At 38.4% G+C, this 18,796-nt stretch overlaps 1 protein-coding gene across 1 annotated transcript; it reads left to right on the top strand.

Moving 5' to 3' along the window:
• The first annotated feature begins 11,585 nt into the window (after nucleotides 1-11,585).
• LOC111904975 (uncharacterized) lies at nucleotides 11,586-12,774 on the top strand. The gene is made up of 2 exons (XM_023900663.3): nucleotides 11,586-11,737; nucleotides 12,043-12,774. Exons 1-2 carry the CDS (start codon nucleotides 11,723-11,725, stop codon nucleotides 12,523-12,525), a joined length of 498 nt encoding a protein of 165 aa, XP_023756431.1. The 5' UTR covers nucleotides 11,586-11,722; the 3' UTR covers nucleotides 12,526-12,774.
• The last annotated feature ends 6,022 nt before the right edge of the window (nucleotides 12,775-18,796 follow it).

The raw sequence follows: 18,796 nt of genomic DNA, 5'->3' as shown, positions 1-18,796 counted from the left end.
TATAAGTTTTACTTCAAATTTTGTTTTGATTTATATGTAAATACTTTAATATTTCCTTACTTTGTGCAAAAAACAACTTACGACCATATCAAAGACGGGACCTTATAGGTTAACCATGGTACTGATGCCATGACAGATGTGTTTTGAAAGGACAAGGGAGATTATACAAGAGGAGTAGGAAGTCGAGTGACATACAATGTGTACTTTGATCTTCCACAAACCAAATCATCAGATGCAAGAGTTGCATTACTTGAACATCAAACTGAAATTGAGAGACGGGAGCATGAAAATAAGAGATGTGAATGTGAAGAGGAAGACAAGTGGGACTGTGAAGCAAAACATGTTTTTAATTAATTATTTATGCTTTTTAATTAGTTAGTATTAAAACTTTTCAATTACATGTTTTTAATTAATTATTTATGCTTTTTATAGGAAGTTTATATATATATATATATATATATATATCTATATATATATATATATATATATATATATATATATATATATATATATATATGTAACTTGTTTCACGTGTTTTATATATACATATGAAATTCAAAAGTCTGTTACAGGTATAAATACGCCGAAACAACAACAAAGCATGTCTCCAAGTTCAGAGTCCCAATTGCAACAAAATGTGTCTATAATAGTAACACCTAAAGTATTTATATCCATCAACAAGTTCATATACTATTTACTTTGATTCCGTTCTGATGCATATATGTCAATATTGGTTATTTTATAGGAAATGAGGTGTCAAATGTGGCACAACGGTAGAACACAAATGATTGCTATTGGTAAAGTATACATCACAAATGGAAACCAAATGCTTAATCACAAACCACTCCCAAAAACCTGCTATAAACTGTCAATTCAAGAATCGTTACTGGATGCATCATACATACCAAACATTGGAAATAACGATTTTAAAACAGTTAAGGATGTCGTAGGTTGTTTTGTAGCATGACGAAAGGATCATGTCATTTTAATTGTTCAAGAAAAGGTACACATATGTATATGTTTTATCAACCTACATCTATATTATAATCCTTCATTAATTATTTAATGTTTGATATGTTGGTCTTTCATTTCTTACATGTAACACCACCATCTACCATACCAAAGGATGGTCAGAAAACAATTGCACCTAAATTACCAACTAAGCATAAAATTGTAAATTTTGTTTGGGTGCTAAAACAAACCATGCCCAAGAAGATTCAAAAGAACTTATAATTGTCATTATTAAATGTTATATAGATCTTTTTGATATGTTACTTTTGGAATTTATGTAATTTGTACGAAATTAAATTTTACTTTTGAATTAATTAATTATGTAAATTATTCCAATTTTATTGGGTTTGTGTTTTTCTTTTTGATTTTTTTATATAAATATATATATATATATATATATATATATATATATATATATATATATATATATATATATATATATATATATATTTGTCACACAAATAATGGATGTTTTTAGAGTGACTACATAATCCAAGCGCCACATAATCGTTGTGTCATCAAATATACAAAAGGCTACACATTTACTTGACTTCAAAAACCATATGGTCACTCTTTTGAACACCATATGCCAATCATTGCTTAATTGTAAGTGACGAAATCCCCCAACAAAACCAATGGTTGTCTCACCAAATATACAAAAGGCTACATAAACATCATATTTATGTGGCCATTGGATGGACTATATATATATAATCATTTTTGTCACACAAATAATGGATTTTTTTAGAGTGACTAAATATACCAAACACCACGCAATCGTTATGTCACCAAATATACAAAAGGCTACACATTTACTTGACTTTAAAAACCATATAATCACTCCTTTTAACACCTTACGCCACTCATTGCTTGATTTTTAGTGACAAAATCCCAAAAAAAATCAATGATTGTGTCATTAAATATACAAAAGGCTACAAAAGCATCATATTTATGTGGCAATTGGATTGACTAATGTCACTCAAAATACATTTTTTCAAGATTATTAATACATTTCACCACTCTTTTTAACATATGAGGCCACTCATTGCTTAATTGTAAGTTACAAAATCCCCCAGAAAAACCAATGGTTGTGTAACCAAATATATAAAAGGCTACACAAACACCATATTCATGTGGCAATTAGATGGACTAAAATCACTCAAAATACATTTTTCAAGATTATTAATTAATTTAGTCACTCTTTTTAACACCTTAGGCTACTCATTGCTTAATTTTATGTTACGAAACCCCCCCAAAAAAACCAATGGTTGTGTCATCAAATATACATAAGGTTACACAACTATCATATTCATGTGCCAATTAGATGGACTAACATCACTCAAAAATACTTTCTCATGACATTTGAAACCATTTGATCTCTCATTTTATGCCTTTCTCCATTCTTTTTAAATGGATACTGCCACTAACTCGCGAATGTGAATGTATGTACTTTATGTCACCCGACCTTCGATCACACATGTAATGAAAAAGAATGTGTGCCTATATGCATACAGTCACTCCTTTGTCGTCGGACGGAATCCTGTATTTGTACTATTGCTTCTTCAAAAGCATAGTAGTCCTTGTAATTGAACTTGTAATAATTGTGTAGTCTCTAAAATATAAAAATTAATAAACATGCTGATCGACTGGTATGATGTAGATTACAGGGTTGGGATTTGAGCTAAAGACCATGCAAGAGTGATGTTTCAAATTACATGATGGAATCATGTTCCACTGTAGAAAAAAGGCATTGATTTTTGTTGGCAAGGAGCAACAAACAACATCTTTAAGAAACAACATGAAAAAAACAAATCGATCCAAAGAAAAAAATGAAAAACGAGGAAGAAAATGAGAAATATAGAAGGACGATAGTGGGGGGCACATATTCGAATATATTATACCTCTTTGTGTGTAAACCATTATCATCGTTTTGTAGAATGTAGATAAAATCGGATGAGAGCCTGTAAGACAGATGCTTCAAATCACATGATGCAATCATGTTCCATCAAACAACGGTCTGTCACACACTCGAAGATGATAATGTTGGTGGAGATGATGTTGATTTTCTTGACGTGTCCTCTTTCCTAAACTGATGAACAAATGAAACAACACGGATGAGGGTATTCGGAAGCAGACCGACAACGTCAATAAGAGAATGAGGAAGGAGGCGAAGCAACGACTTAGAAGAAGGAGAGAGAATCAATCTATTATCAGGGTTCGATTGTATGCAGATCCGTTCGAATGGAAGATGTTGGCAATCCAAATTAACTTATTTGTAACATCTTGTTTCAGATCGTCTGAGGTTAGGGTTTGGGGGTTGCAACCCGAGCATGAGGAAGTCTCGGGGTTGCGAAGAGTTGCTGGAAGCGTAGAGAATCTCGACACCTTTCCGAGGATATGAGATTCATTGGAAACGGAGTTATATCAAGGAAGAAATGGAAGTTTGAAGTAATGGCATGATAAGTCCTTTAATTGAAAAAAGTGGCAGCGGAGTATGTTGGGCGTACATGTGAGTACGCTTAGCATACTCATGTGCATGACTTTTCAGCGGAGCCACCTAGTACGCTGGGCGTACTAGGCACAAAAGGAAAACCTTAATTAAGAGAAGTGTCCCTATATAAAGAATGAGATGGCCTCATTCCTGGCCACCATCCCCAGTCAATAAACCCTCTCAAACCCTAATCCTCGTTCTTGAGCTTATGTGTGACCATGGTGAGCTTTTAAGTGTTCTTATGGGATTATTGGAGTGAAGGAGGAGCATGGAAGAGAATATAGTTGGAGTCTAGGCTTTGGATCTGAGCTTTTCTGTGGTTGGAGCATCATTTGAAGGTATAAAGCTCAAAGCTTTTCCATCCTTTTGTTTTGTGCATGATGTGGTCCATTTTAGGGTTTTGGTCCTAAAGCTAGAGGCTTTATGAGTTGTTGCACTCCATAGCTTAATATCTGCCCTTTTAAGCGTTTCTAGTGGAGAGGATCCATAAAAATGAGGTCTTGGACGTGAGAATCAACCCATGCATGAGTTATGAGCATTTTGATTAATGTGAGTAAGAGTATCGTGTGTTTGTGACCTTATCGGCCATGCAAAGGCTTAAAGTCACTGACTTTATGGAGTAAGAGCTATTAGGGAGTCCATATCTGAGAAATAAGCTAAGGTCCTAACGGGTTAAAACCAATAGAATGCACTAACCAAAACTGGGCATACGCCCAACGTAATTTTAATATGCTCCGCGTACTGGGTTGGTGTCCCCGATCAGATTTGTGCATGCCAGTGTAAGTTGAGCGTACCAAGGGAGGTACCCCCCGCGTAACCTCTCTATAAGCTTTTGGGTTGAATCTATTATTGGGCCTTAAGTGTTAGGCTTGGATCTTTGGGCTTGTGTATTAGTGGCTTTAAGCAAAGAAATATTATATTGTGCTTTGGGCCCTTCAGTTGGGCTTTCCTTTTTGATTTAGAATTAGGCCTTAGGAGAGCCCATCTATTATTGGGCCTTGGTGGGCCTAATGGGATTTAGGTCATTGATGGGTTGGTTAGTGGACTACCTTTAGACCTAATGAGTGAGAGTTTGGACTTAGTTCCTAATTGGGATAATTGTGGGTTTGGCACAGAGTTAATGGTCGTTGCGTAGTAGCAGCGTCTATAGGAGCTGTTCGTCATCTGAGGTGAGTCTTCTCACTATACTTTTCCTAGAGTGGTATCTATGTGTGACCAGAGGGTCTTATGTGTTCATTTGAGTATTGTGATATTACTGCATTATGTCTGTGTGATTTATGCTATGTGTTATTCAGAGTTTACAGAGTTAGGACTGGAGGGTCCATCAGAGTTGTGGGACTGGGGGGGTGGGGGGGGGGGGGGTCCCACTGAGACACATTGACTGGAGGGTCTTAAAGAGCTATAGCCTCGAGTGGATAATATGTTGTATATGGTATTTTAGGGAACTCACTAAGCTTCGTGCTTACCGTGTTATGTGATATGTGTTTTAGGTTTCTCGGGATCGCAGGAAGGCACCGGCTTGATTGTACACACCAGAGCAGGAGTTATGTTTTGAGGATCCTGGAATACGAATCAAAAAATTATGGAGTTGTGATTTGTAAATAAATCAATGAGATTTTTTTGAAATGTGCTATGAGAATTATATGATTTTAAAATGAATTTTTTTTTTTGAAAATTTACGTTGTTACAAGTTGGTATCAGAGCCTTGGTTTGAGGGATTTAGATGCACCTTCGGGTATATCTGAAGTCAAACTGAGGATTTTCAGAAAAAAATTTCAAAATAAATGACATTTCTAAAAGGAGCAACAGTTTCTAAGAGAAAAAACAAGAAGGAGCAGTATGTATAATCAGCCAGAGCCTGAACAGTGATTTCCAAAAATACCCTAATTTACTTGTGTTATGAGTTAGTATTGAGATATTAATGATGCATGTAGAAGATAGGCTAAGTACTTCATATGTTAGGGCTAGAGTTTCCTGATTTGTGATGCCTTAGCCTACAAATTTTTCTATCTGTGATGTGCTTTGAGTATGTGTGGAGTAAGAGTATCCAACAGGAATCTTTTAGAGAGAGAGAGAGAGAGAGAGAGAGAGAGAGAGCTTTGATTAGAGGAGTAATCTAGGAGAGATACCTAGATGAGTAGTGGCGCAGCCAACTAAGAGAGTAGTTAGATACCCGCGTGGGATAGAGTTACTAGAGTTCGGTGACACCTTTTGAGTGTGAGTAGAGAAAATAGAGGTTGTAACCTAGAGCGGTTTTATGTGCTAGTGGAGGTTATTCGATGCCCGAATGTTGCTTGCTTCGTGATTTTTGGAATTCTTGATGATGGGAGTTAGCTACAAAGTGAATATGATGATATTCAGGAGGTAGGTGGTTGGCATCATGAGGAGTTCTTCAGCAGTTGATGGAGGAGAAGTGTGAGAACCTAGGAAGAGCCTAGGAAGTGAATTGTGTCAAATGAGTACGCTAATAGAGGAGATTATTCGCGGTAGGGAGAACATGTGTAGCGGGATTGGTGATCGGGAAAGTTGGGCAACTACTTAGGAAATCTGGGACGATCCGTGTGGAAAGTATGGGTAGATGTGGCAGGTATTATGGGCCCGTACTACTGAAAGCAGATGACCCATACTCGAAACAGGGAGAATTCAAGAGGTTCTAAGTAGCAGATTGAGAAGAGAGATAACTTGGTTCGAGCACCATGATTTATAGCAGAGTGAGAGGAGATAACATGGTTTGGGTACCATGATACGTAGCAGACCGAGAGGTGATAAAATCGTTCGAGTACCATGATTTGTGGCGGTTAGTGCTCCTGGTTTTACTAGTTATCCCATTGTGATTGATTAGACCGGGATAAAATGTGATAAATTGTCGGGTCAGATAGCCATGTTAAACGAGTTTCAATGGAGCATACCTTGTGGAGGAAATCGATATAGTTTCCAAGATATTTTTGGTGAGACGCCAGTTGCAATCGTAAGACCCATGGTTTAGTAGAGATGATGCTTATTGGAGGACTGCAGCCGGAGTTGAGCAATTGGCCGATAGTTGAGATGTCACTTTCTATGATAAGAGTTGCGTTGTTCCCATTTCCTGGGAGAAGCAAAATGAGATATTAGGATTCCGGTTTCAGGGTTGGAGGTAAACCCTGTGGGGTAGCATAGGGTTGCAACCTTTTCACCAGAGTATTTGGGCATTATGTTTGCAGTGAGGTATTCCTGATACCACAAGAGAGCTATTAGTGGAGACTGAGATGAGGACAAAGAGATGCCTTAGTCGAGTCAGGCATGCTTTAGCGGCAGTTACAAGTGATCAAGAGGAGTATATTGGGGCGGTGGCCCTCGTTGTCTACGTTGTATATCGACTGTGTGATTAAGGTCTCTTGCTTCCATGATGATTTCTACGATGGGAGGCTGGTCGAGGAATCAGAGAGGAGGTGCGTGGTAGAGCATTATTTCAAGATGGAGTGCCAGGTCTAATCCGGAACAGTTGGGGTATCTAGTGGTGTGTCGGTCTGAGACTTCGAGATGACTAAAGACAGTCACGTCGGGAGAATTCTGGGATATTCGTCTGAGTTACGGGGTACTTTGAGTTATTTTGTCATTATTTGGAAGATATTCGAGTGTTGTGTGGTACATTCTATGAGACAAAATTGGTACATCTGGCGAGCCAGTCCATGGGGTAGGTTTGGGTTTGTCAACCGGTGATGGTTCGAACCCTGAGTTGGGGAGAACTGGGTATTTTATTAAGAGGATCAGAGGTTTGTTCGAGAGAGATTAGAGAACTGGCTATGGAGATTTGCAGTACGGACATATGAGACTTGCATTATAGGTGGATGAGGCGAGGTGCAAGGTGGGATGATGTAAGTATATGTGCTTAAGAATGGATGAGTGAAATCCACGGAAGGTGGCTGTTGGTTAGAGATTTTTATGTGGCCATGGATTTTTTGGGTTTGCAAATGTTAAGTTCGAGGCGGTTGGGTCGTTGAGTTCAGGGTGCAATTGCTGAGATTTGTGAGTATCGGTATAGATTGTGATATATACCCTAGGAGGGGCAACAGTTGATTTGTCAACCAATTTCAGAGTCAGTATGAGAAGTTCCGTATGGGTGGTGATCAGCAAAGGACTGAGTTTTGGATTTTTTTGTCAACGTGTTTTCAGTCGTTGAGGATTCCTCCGTGTTTCAATTTGTGATATTAGAGTATTACGAGGTTTCAAGTTGCGTGGGCGGAAGATCAGTGGTTGAGGTAAGACATCGTGAGATGCTGTGATCGTGTACCGAGGTACCCATGAATGATGTCCTAATTTTTGGTCATGTTGAGACTCAAGTTGTGGGATAGAAAGTGGAGTACCGAGTGACTTTTGTTCTAGATGGAACCTTTCAGATAATTGTCGTCGGAGTGGGATTGTCTAAGGGTGTATTCGTGCTGAGAAAAGTGACTTGCCTGCGATAACTTACATCAGGAAGTAGTGGTGCATAAATTGAGTGGGTGTGTGCACCTATCTATGTTGGGTTGTGGAGCACGAGTTAGTGAACTCAGTGTAGTGAAGACTTGATGATGAGATTATGAGGTGATAAGAGAGAGAGTGGATCCGAGTGGGGGTAATCACTTAGAATTATCAGGGAAAAACCATGGAGTGAGCCCATGGCAAGTCAACGAGTAAGAGAGTGTTGTAAGACTACGGGGTGCCGTAGCATCCATGAGTTAGTGAGAGAAAGAGTATCATGATACTACAGGGAGCCATAGTATTCACTAGTCAGCGAGAGAGTGTCGTGATATTGTGGGGAGCCGTATTATTTACCGTAGCACTCAGTAGTCGATAAGGATGAATACTGTTCCGCGCGGAGCTGTAGTATTCACTAGTCCGAGTATGACGCAGAGGAGTTCTTAGGCTTGGGCAGCCTTACCACTTGAGTCTTTGAGAACTTGATTGCCGAACCAGGGTGAGACTAGGGTCTCCGTTTCAGTGGATAATTGTTATATCCCGAGTTGAGAAAGGATTATCGTAATCGGAAGGAATTGGAGAGATGGTGTGTGCATAAATTCAAGAATCTTGGGTCATGAGTTGAGTACCAGATTGGAACTGAGTGGTTCATGTTCTACTGTTGAGTCAGACTCTCGAGATTGAGTTTGGATTCGTTCGTGTGTTGAGTATGAGAGATGAGGTTTCGGATTCGTAGATGGGTTCATTTTAAGAGGTATTGTTCTCCATCAGATGTATTAGACCAAAGTGAGTTAGTTTTGTCGGTATGGGAAGGACCACAAGACGCATGGAATCAGTGGTTGGTAGACGATAGAGGTCGAATGTGACGATTTAAGGTGAGTTGTAGTATTCACTTGGGGTAAAGCGAACTTCATGACTTGTGTGTCGTGATGAGCCGAGATAGTTATTGTGAGAAGGAAGTTGGTAAGACGTCCTTGATATGCAATAAGTAGTCTTGAAGGACCAACTGTTGGGTCGGGAGTTGACTGGTGTTCAGTGTCGGATGGAACATTTGAGAGGAACTAGGGCTTATGATTATGGGGGTTTGAGGATCACTCCTTAAGCAGAGCCTTGATAGCTTCTCAGGCGGTGAGTCCTTGGTGGGTTATGACCTTTCCGTTCCTTTTGACTTACGACTGGGGTCGATTAGAGAATCAGAGATGTAGAGTGTTTCTAGAGTCGGTTATTCGATGAGCGGTTAACAAGATGATATTTTGCAAGGGTGGTCTTGCAAGGAGACATACCATTAGAAATTTTCAAATTCTGAAGAGTTAGAACGAGTACCGCAGTGGCAGAAGTGTCTGTCCATTCTTGGGTTTGGGAATTTTTATTTGGTTCGATATATGTGTTGATAAGGACCGATTTCCAGGGCAAAATCAAATTCAAGTGGGGGAGAGTTGTAACATCCTGTTTCAGATCGTCTGAGGTTAGGTTTTGTGGAGAGGATCCATAAAAATGAGGTATTGAACATGAGAATCAGCCCATGCATGAGTTATGAGCATTTTGAGTAAAGAGAGTAAGAGTTTTGTGTGTTTGTGACCTTATCAGCCATGCAAAGGCTTAAAGTCACTGACTTTATGCACTAAGAGCTATTAGGGAGTCCAGATCTGAGAAATGAGCTAAGGTCTTAACGGGTTAAGACCAAGAGAATGGACTAAGCAAAACTGGGCGTACGCCCAACGTAATTTCAGTACGCCCCGCATATGTGGTTGGTGTCCCCGATCAGATTCGTGCATGCTAGTGTACGCTTAGCGTACCTAGGGAGGTACGCCCCGCATAACCTCTCTGTAAGCTTTTGGGTTGAATCTATTATTGAGCCTTCAGGGTTGGGCCTGGATCTTTGGGCTTGTGTATTAATGGCTTTGAGCAAAGAAATATTATATTGTACTTTGGGCCCTTGAGTTGGGCTTGCCTTTTTGATTTAGAATTGGGCCTTGGGAGAGCCCATCTATTATTGGGCCTTGATGGACCCAATAGGTTTTAAGTCATTGATGTGTTGGTTAGTGGACTACTGTTAGACCTAATGAGTGAGACTTTGGACTTAGTTCTTAATTGGGATAATTGTGGGTTTGGCACAGAGTTAGTGGCCGGTGCGTAGCAGCAGCGTCTATAGGAGCTGTTCGTCATCCAAGGTGAGTCTTCTCACTATACTTTGCCTAGAGTGGTATCTATGTGTGACCAGAGGGCCTTATGTTGAGTACTGTGATATTACTGCATTATGTCTGTGTGATTTATGCTATGTGTTATTCAGAGTTTACAGAGTTAGGACCGGAGGGTCCACAGAGTTAGGACCGGAAGGTCCATCAAAGTTATAGGACTTGAGGGTCCCACTGAGACACATTGATCGGAGGGTCTTACAGAGTTATAGCCTCAAGTGGCTAATGTGTTGTACGTGGTATTTTGGGGAACTTGCTAAGCTTTGTGCTTACCGTGTTATGTGATATGTGTTTCCGGTTTCTCAGGATCACGGGAAAGCACCGGCTTGATTGTACACACCAGAGCAGGAGCTATGTTTTGAGGATCCTATAGTACGAATTAAACAATTATGCAGTTGTGTTTTGTAAATTAAATCAATGAGATTTTTGTGAAATGTGCTACAAGAAGTATATGATTTTAAAATGAAAATAATTGTTTGAAAATTTACATTGTTACATTATTCCTTTCGTTTCACTTTGACCTCCCATCACCATTTCCTATCAGTTCTAAACCTAAAATCAATTATGCATCTTGTTCTTTTTGAAGCTCTAACTGACCTCTAACCTTGATTTTAGGTAAGATTCTGTATTTTTGTAAATCAAGGTATTACTTTATGTTCTCTTTCTATGATCCTTCTTTCTTTTTTCTTTTAACCACGCACCACCATAGGTTTTACCAGATAGAAGGAGAGTGGTAAACAAAAAGGTGGATAAATATGTGGGTGACGGAGGAGCGTCAACTATTGCAAAGAGCTATCGACTCCAAACCAGGTGGTATTGGAGACAACTAGGGGTGGCAAATCGGGCTATCGTATTGTGTTTTTGTCTGACACGACACGACACGACAATGTTTTATGTAACACGAACACGACACGACACAGTGTCGTGCTTTTTTTTAGCTAAAACGAAAACGAAACGATTAAAAAACGAAAAACACAACACGACACGACAAAGACAACATAATAAAAAAAATTGTTTATTTAATTAATATTTAATTATACATAACAAAATAAACACAACAAACACGAAAACACGACAAATAAATGCTAAATCGTGTGAATTTCGTGTCGAATTTTAAACATGAACACGACACGGCACGACATTGTGTTTTTTACACTTAACACGAACACGACACGAATACGAATTCGAATTTCAGTTTCGTCACAATTTCGTTTCGTGTCGTGCATTTTTGTCGTATCGTGTTAACAATTGCCATCCCTAGAGATGGCGCTATTCATAGGCCGTAACGTGATTGCAAATTTTATTATTTTTTATAAATAAAAAACAAGATAAAAATAAAAGATAAAAATAATATTTAATTTCTATATATTTTATATTATAATTTGATCAATAACTTATTTCAAAGATAAATTTGTAAATTGAGATTTTAGATACAGTGTAAATGATTACACCTTAGAAAGAATTAATTTCTCTCTCATCAACCACAACTCTATATAAACCTCTTTTCCACTTCCATTTCTCCACACTCTCAAAACTCCATTAATCAACATCCTCACATTCTTCTTCTCTGCGTTTGTATCTACAAGAAATGGCTACTGCTCAGGTAACTCTCTCTTTTCATAAAAACCCTAATCGGTTTTATAAATTGTACTTGTTAATCAATCTTCTTGTTCGACAATATAATTAACGTCCGTTTAAGAATTATCAACTTTTAAAAACTGTTACATTTTTTAACGAGACCACATGACAAAATAATATATTAATATATCTTTTAACACCAATCAAGATTAGATGTCCGACCCTTGTAAGGGTCATAGAAAAAAGATAGCTAAAGACTGAAGTATTTAAGCGGCTTGGTCGCAAACAATTTTTTAGTGCGGTGAATGGATTACTCTTCGAATCACGCAGGTTGTATCCGCAACAACAGCATTTCATGATGAGAAAAGAGAAGATCAACTAATTAAGAAACCTGAAGACGACATCAAGAACACAAATGATCAAGAAACAACAGTAACTACACCACAAGAAGAAGACCAGCTTGCTAAAGAACCTGCTTACACGGTTGCACCTCAACCTAAACCAGAATCTGAACTTGTAGCTCCTGAACCAGAACCAGAAGCCGAATCTGAAGCCCTTGCAGTTGAGGCTGAAACCAAGTTAGTGCTCAACGATGAAGATAAAGAAGAAGGTAAGGAGGTTAGCTCTGTGGAACAACCTGCAAAGGTGGCACCAGAGCCACAACCAGAGGCCGAAGAAACCAAAGAACCAGAAGCTAAACCAGATGAAACCAAGAAAGAAACAGAAACCGAGCCAAATGAGGTGGAAAAAGTCGATACTGAACCAGAAGAGAAAGTTGAGAAGAAAGAAGAAGCTATTGCAGCTGAGGAGTAGAAGTGGTGCTTCTGATCTATTGGCATGTACTGTTTCTGATTTTGGTTAATTAGGTTTTTCAAACTCCCATATGGGATCGAGTCAGTGTGTAATCAATGCCAGCCTTGGCCGCGTGGCAAGCATGTGTTGGGTAATATCTAGGGTTTTATGAAAGGGAACATGCGGGCTAGGGTTTGCAGGTAATAAAAGATTTGGTTCATAGGTGGGGTTTGTTTAATTATGAAGAATAAAGTGTGCATGTTGATGTAATTAAGGTGGCTGGTAATGCTAGCTTTTGCTTCAATTATCCGTCACTACAAGTTTTTATCAACTCTTAATCTATATATATATATATTAAGATACAAGAGTGGTGTTACGTCGGGCTCAAGCTAAAACGAATGTCCATCGAATAGATGTCATTGTTGCCATCGGTGCCTATAAAAGATATGTGGTAATTGAATATTTTTCTTTAATATTTTGGGATAATCTATACACGGGACAAGTCTTTTGGACAACCTTTGGCAGTATATATATATATATATATATATATATATATATATATATATATATATATATATATATATATATATATATATATATATATATATATATATATATATATATATGGTGGGACCCAAGTAGAGTCAATGCGCCCCATTAAATGGAGCTGCATCCCAATAACCAGACTCAATGTCCACTCTATGTAGAGATCGGCATAACAAACGAACCTGGCAATTGGATCTAGGACCAGTCCGGGACAAATTAAAAGGGTAGTCATGTCCTCGTCATTTGTCATATACCAAGTTTTATTCAAACGATCAAATCGAATACTTTGACGAATTAATATATCTATCAATAATATTTTTAATTTTAATATGTATTAATTTTCATATATGTAAATGGAAAGTATTGAAAAGAACTTCATGAATGTTTTTGGAGACGTTTTCTTTTAAATAATTGGAAACTATTGTTAATGAAAATTTAGATGATCGGCCTAGGATTCAGAAGACCAGACCGTCAAAGCCTAAACCCGTTTTGGGGGAGAGACAGGGAACGGGCCAACCAAATTAGTTAAAACCGGATCAATAACTAGACCGGGCCTTGCATCGATCATTATTCATTTTAAAGATTATATATCTTTGCTGCCAGTGGTTATTATTTATTAATACCTCTTCGGGTTATATATATGCATGTCTTCGAAAACAAAACCTAAAAAGGAAACACATAGAACAAGACTAAAATATGTTACTTTTGTCATTTAAGAACATCTTTTAAAACTCTTGGTGCATATTTTGGTCGAAACACTATTTTTCATATGCAATTTGCAATCTGTAGTTTTAGCTAAAAATGAAGATTTATAGTAGTCTATACGTAAGTTTTGATTCCTGACATAAATAAAATTTTTATGACCTGATGTGGATTGATAATTGCATTATACTTAATGGCATATAATCTCTAACATGTGTTAGACGTCATCGATGGTGAGTCAATATTATTGATACTATATATTTTACAGACGACGATGTGCGAAAATCAATGTTATGTGTGAGGGTTTGTTATCATTTTTTTCAAAACGGCATTGTTCTGCGACCTGTTGACTACAAAAGTCATGTTTACTATGAAAATCTCTAGACTTTCACAACGGTGGGTAATAAAATCCATTTTTCCCCTAGCTTTGAATCTTCATAACCTTTCATACTAATATACGGTGTCAATTTGGGGTGTTTTTTTTTTTTTTTTTTCTTTTTTTTCACTTTATAATACAAAGGCTATCCATAGACATGTCATACTTCAAATAGCCATAGACATGTCATACTTCAAATTTGGATGTCGATAATGCATACTTTTTGGTTGACATGATTTTGTAGTTGTGATCTTAGTTTTCCGTTTTGTCAAAAGAGGTCCTTGTTGAAGGTTTTAATTTCTTATTTAATCTATGGATCTATTATTGACTAACCAGCTTTTGTTATCTACATATGAAAATGACCCAAAAGCTCCTATTTTGTCTTTTTTTTTATTTTTTATTTTTAAGTTTTTCAGTTTTTATAGAAATTATTATCAAGTTAAATATGACTACATCCATCACAAATCACTATGGTATACCACTACTATATGCCACCATCATATAACATCGTCATCATTTTTGTAACTCCCAAAAATACAAACAAAAATTTTTATTTTTAAACCATCAAATCCATACAATCATTTGTTCTAAAACCAATCAGAGTAAAATGTATATTTCAAACATTGGATAAACAATAACAATCAGTGCGGAAAAGCCATCAACGGATGTTGTGCAGTCATGTTGCGTCCTTCCCTTTGGAACTAGAAGTACCTAGAAATGTTTAAACCACAAAACCGTAAGCACAAAGGTTAGTGAGTTTCCCAAAATACCACATACCATGCATAAAATAGAGAATGCTATGGATCACCCATAGTCTTACTGTCACTATCATCCATAAGCCAAATCATGGTTTTTTCTTGCCACACCAAGAGTTAAATCTTGGTCTTACGTACAAGTGTCAAGAGTCACCACCTTGTCTTCCATGCAAGAATCATAAAGACAACTAGCATTTTATATATAACTGCGGGGGCCGGACCCTGGTCTTTTATATATTTGCTAGGAGCTACCAATTAGTCTTTCATACATATGCAAGGGCCACCACCCAGTCTTACATGCAGGCATCACAAAGATAACTAGTATCCTCCAAAGTATAGTGAGAAGACTCACCTCAATCCTGAAGAGAAGATAAACCACACATTCGAGCGAATGATATCAAGTCTCATCTTGCTAAACATATACATAATTAAACCATAATTAATAATTAAGGTAGTAACCAAATCTTAAAAGGTCTAGGCTCACAATCAAACCTCCTTTGAGCAAAATACCATTTTCCCCTTCCAAGATTAAGTCCCAACATGGTTGACTAAAATTCAAAACGGTCACAAAGTCAATGGCTAACCCTCAATTGACTTACACTCAACGTAACACACCGACCTATGCTCAGCGTAGAGCTACACTTAGCGTACACAAGGATACACTCATCGTAGAACCTCTATTTCCCAAAAACTTCATTAATCTCTAAATACAGAAAGCCAAACCCTCAAACTTCTAAATATGATCTAAATAAATGTCGTAATGCATAAAGTCTCAGACTTTATCTACTTGCATGTCTAGAATGAACACAAACACAAACCCTATGTCTATAAAACCAACTTTTGCTCAAAAACCCATGCATAGATGAATGAGAGTGCCCAAGCTCTCATTTTCATGACTCTATAACCTTAAAAACATTAGAAGAAAACATTTAAACGATTCCGAGTATTCCGTACTTACAAGGACCAATATTATGGGGACAAAAACATAAAACTCACAACCATACTAGATCTAACATGGACAAACAACAAGATGAAAGCTTTATACCTCCGGAGATAGTTTTCGGCTTGCAAATCCCATATCCATCCACCTTGAAGCTTTCCATTTGGTTCTACAAACACCTTCTTCCTTCAAATAGCACACAAAACTCTCTAAAATCTCTAAAACTCATAATTAGTGGCTAGGGTTTGAAAGGAACGTTTTAGGAGGTTGGAGACTAAGCATGTGGATGATATAAAGGAATTAGAGCCTTTAAGTAGGGCTCACAACAATAGATTTACAGTTTTGATCTGTCGCAGCTACGTTCAGCGTAGCCTATCCTATGCTTAGCATAGGGCATTAAAGCCCTGATCAATATTTCCTCATACGCTCAGCGTAGGGGACCATCCTATGATCAGTATAGGAGATAACTTCATAACTCTAATTTTAAACAACCATAACGTCTTCATTTCCAATCCAATTTTGGCAATTTTATATCCCCATGAAGGTATTGACAAGCCCCACAGTTATATCTAATCAATTATGACTAAAAACACACCAAACTAAAATCATAATTCATGCAAGAAGTCTGAAATATTCCTTTTCCCATTTTACCCCTTTAATTCCAAAGTACCATTCAAGGTTTAAATCACTTATCCAACATAATCAACATCCAATATGGTATAAAACCTATTCCCTTGAAGCCCAAGGACTTTACATGGTCGGATTATGGTCCAGAATCCCAAAATAAGATACATCTCGAAAATGTATGTTACAACTCTCCCCCACCTAAATTGATTTTGTCCTCGAAATCTCCCATTTACCCTACTTTCACTATACAAGTAAAAGCCACATGAGCTACCAGAATCCAATGCAACATTGCAGGACAAGAATCACTTCAAATAGTCAACTTCCTTCCAACACCACTATTATATCTGATAGGATAAAATAACAAACGTGAAGATCGATTAGATCTATGAAACAGGTATAACGATGAACTCAAAACAATAAATAAAACAAGAGTGGATCAAAATATGTTGAATGATTAGATCAAACAATCCTCAGCAGAGCTCGACTAAGAACTTCCGCTATAGAGGATTTAGGGTTACAAGAACGATAATAATAAACTTCTGAATAATGCACTGATCGTTCTATTCTATCGTTAACCTAAGATGCATGCAAGCACCTATATTTATATTCAACCCTACTAAACTCACGGATAGACAGGCCCACACCGGAGATACAAAAATGGACTAGCTAATGAGCCCAATCGACGCAACACATAATACAAAACACGACCCAACAATCTCCCCCTTTGCGTCAAATTGGAGCGAGACTACTTCTTCTTCGCGCCAGCAGCGGGAACCTTCTTTACAGTATCAAACAGACGTGTGATAAGAGCGAGAATAGTCTGTATGAACTGAATGTACCATTGTATCATGTCATCGAAGTACTTGACATCATCCGCTGAGTTCTGCTTGCATCTGTGGATGATCCCCAAAACATGCTCTAAGCAAACAGTGGTGTAGAGGTGTTTGTCAGCCAAAGCGAAAAGACATTTCTGTCCTTCGTTCCTGGTGAACATGACCGAATTCCTTCTCGAGTCAATTTTACCCATCTGCATTTGGTTGAGATCACTGGCAGAGCCAATAGGAGATATTTTTGGTTTCTTCTTAAATACGCTTGCAATCTCCTGATCCATCAGTGCAACTTCCATGATGTAGCACACGAGCATCCTCTTGAGATGGTCGATGATCGGACCATATTCAGCTTCGTTGGTGAGAAGGATGTTTTGCAAGATAATCCAATCATGGGGATTAAGGTTTGGAAGATTTGCAAGGGAAATAGCATGTTCAGTTTTGGCAGATCCCCGAAGTACCTTGAATCGAATGTTGATGAAGTTCCCTTCACTATACGGCTTCAAGACCCGAACGTTGATAATTTTCTGAGCGCTCCAAGTCTGATAATGAGGTTGAGCAGCCTTCAGATAGAAATTGATTAAGTCCCGATCAACCTGTGGACGAGGATGAGGGAACTCTGCAACGTTGGAGAAGGCATGAAAGATGAACGCCTTTCGGGTCAGTGGCATGTCAAACTGAGAGTCGACAGTGTTGGAACAATCAAGAGAGATTACAGGTTCCAGCCACAAGATACTCGGTGTGTCAATGGCTTCTTTTATCATCCTCTCGAGAGTCCAGGCAGGAAAAAGAGTTTTCCTACTCTCAAGAAGGTCGTGGGCTTCCTTCTGTTTACGTTCAGCTTCTTCAGCCTCTCTTGCCACACGAGCACTAATATCAGCCTCATTGCGTCGACTTCTACGCTTCAACAAGTCGGCGATTGTTTCTTTGTCTTCTTCTTCTTCTTCCTCAGCAATATTTTTGCCTTAGTCTTTCACACCAGAACCGGAGGCTTGGCCTACTGGAGGAGGTTCGGTAGTGTGAGTTGCCTTTGAGGTAGAAGGTGGTTGGGACGTAGATTCCTTCTCTCCCCCTTGTTTCGGAATGGACACGAAATCAAGTAGCCCTTCGAGTTTGCTGAGCAGGGCAAGGGCGGGAGACAACTTCTCTGCAAGGTCACGCCTCACAGTATAGTTAAGGATAGGATCATGTGCTTCGAGGATGTTGGAGATGGCAAAGTGGACATCCGAAACACACGACTTTATCACCTCCCTTTCGGACCGAAGAGAGTCAATCTCCTGTTGAGAATGGGAGAGTTGAACGCTCTTGACCTTCAGAGCAGTGGTCTTCTTGGCAAGAACATCCATAAGAGAGTTCTCGGCAGCCAAATCTTCTTGTAGCTTCGAGAGACGCTCGTCAATGGTTGTGCGGAAGGCTGAGTTGTCGTCTGAAAGCATTTGACGAAAAGAAGCGAAGGACTGCAACTCAGTGGAGACTGACGTTGCTAGCTGTTGAACAATTGGTTCCAACGTAGTCTTGG

Source organism: Lactuca sativa, chromosome 9, assembly GCF_002870075.4.
Source record: "Lactuca sativa cultivar Salinas chromosome 9, Lsat_Salinas_v11, whole genome shotgun sequence".
Taxonomy (NCBI): Eukaryota; Viridiplantae; Streptophyta; class Magnoliopsida; order Asterales; family Asteraceae; genus Lactuca; species Lactuca sativa.
Note: the sequence above shows the minus strand (reverse complement) of the source record. Positions and strands in the feature narration are given on the sequence as shown.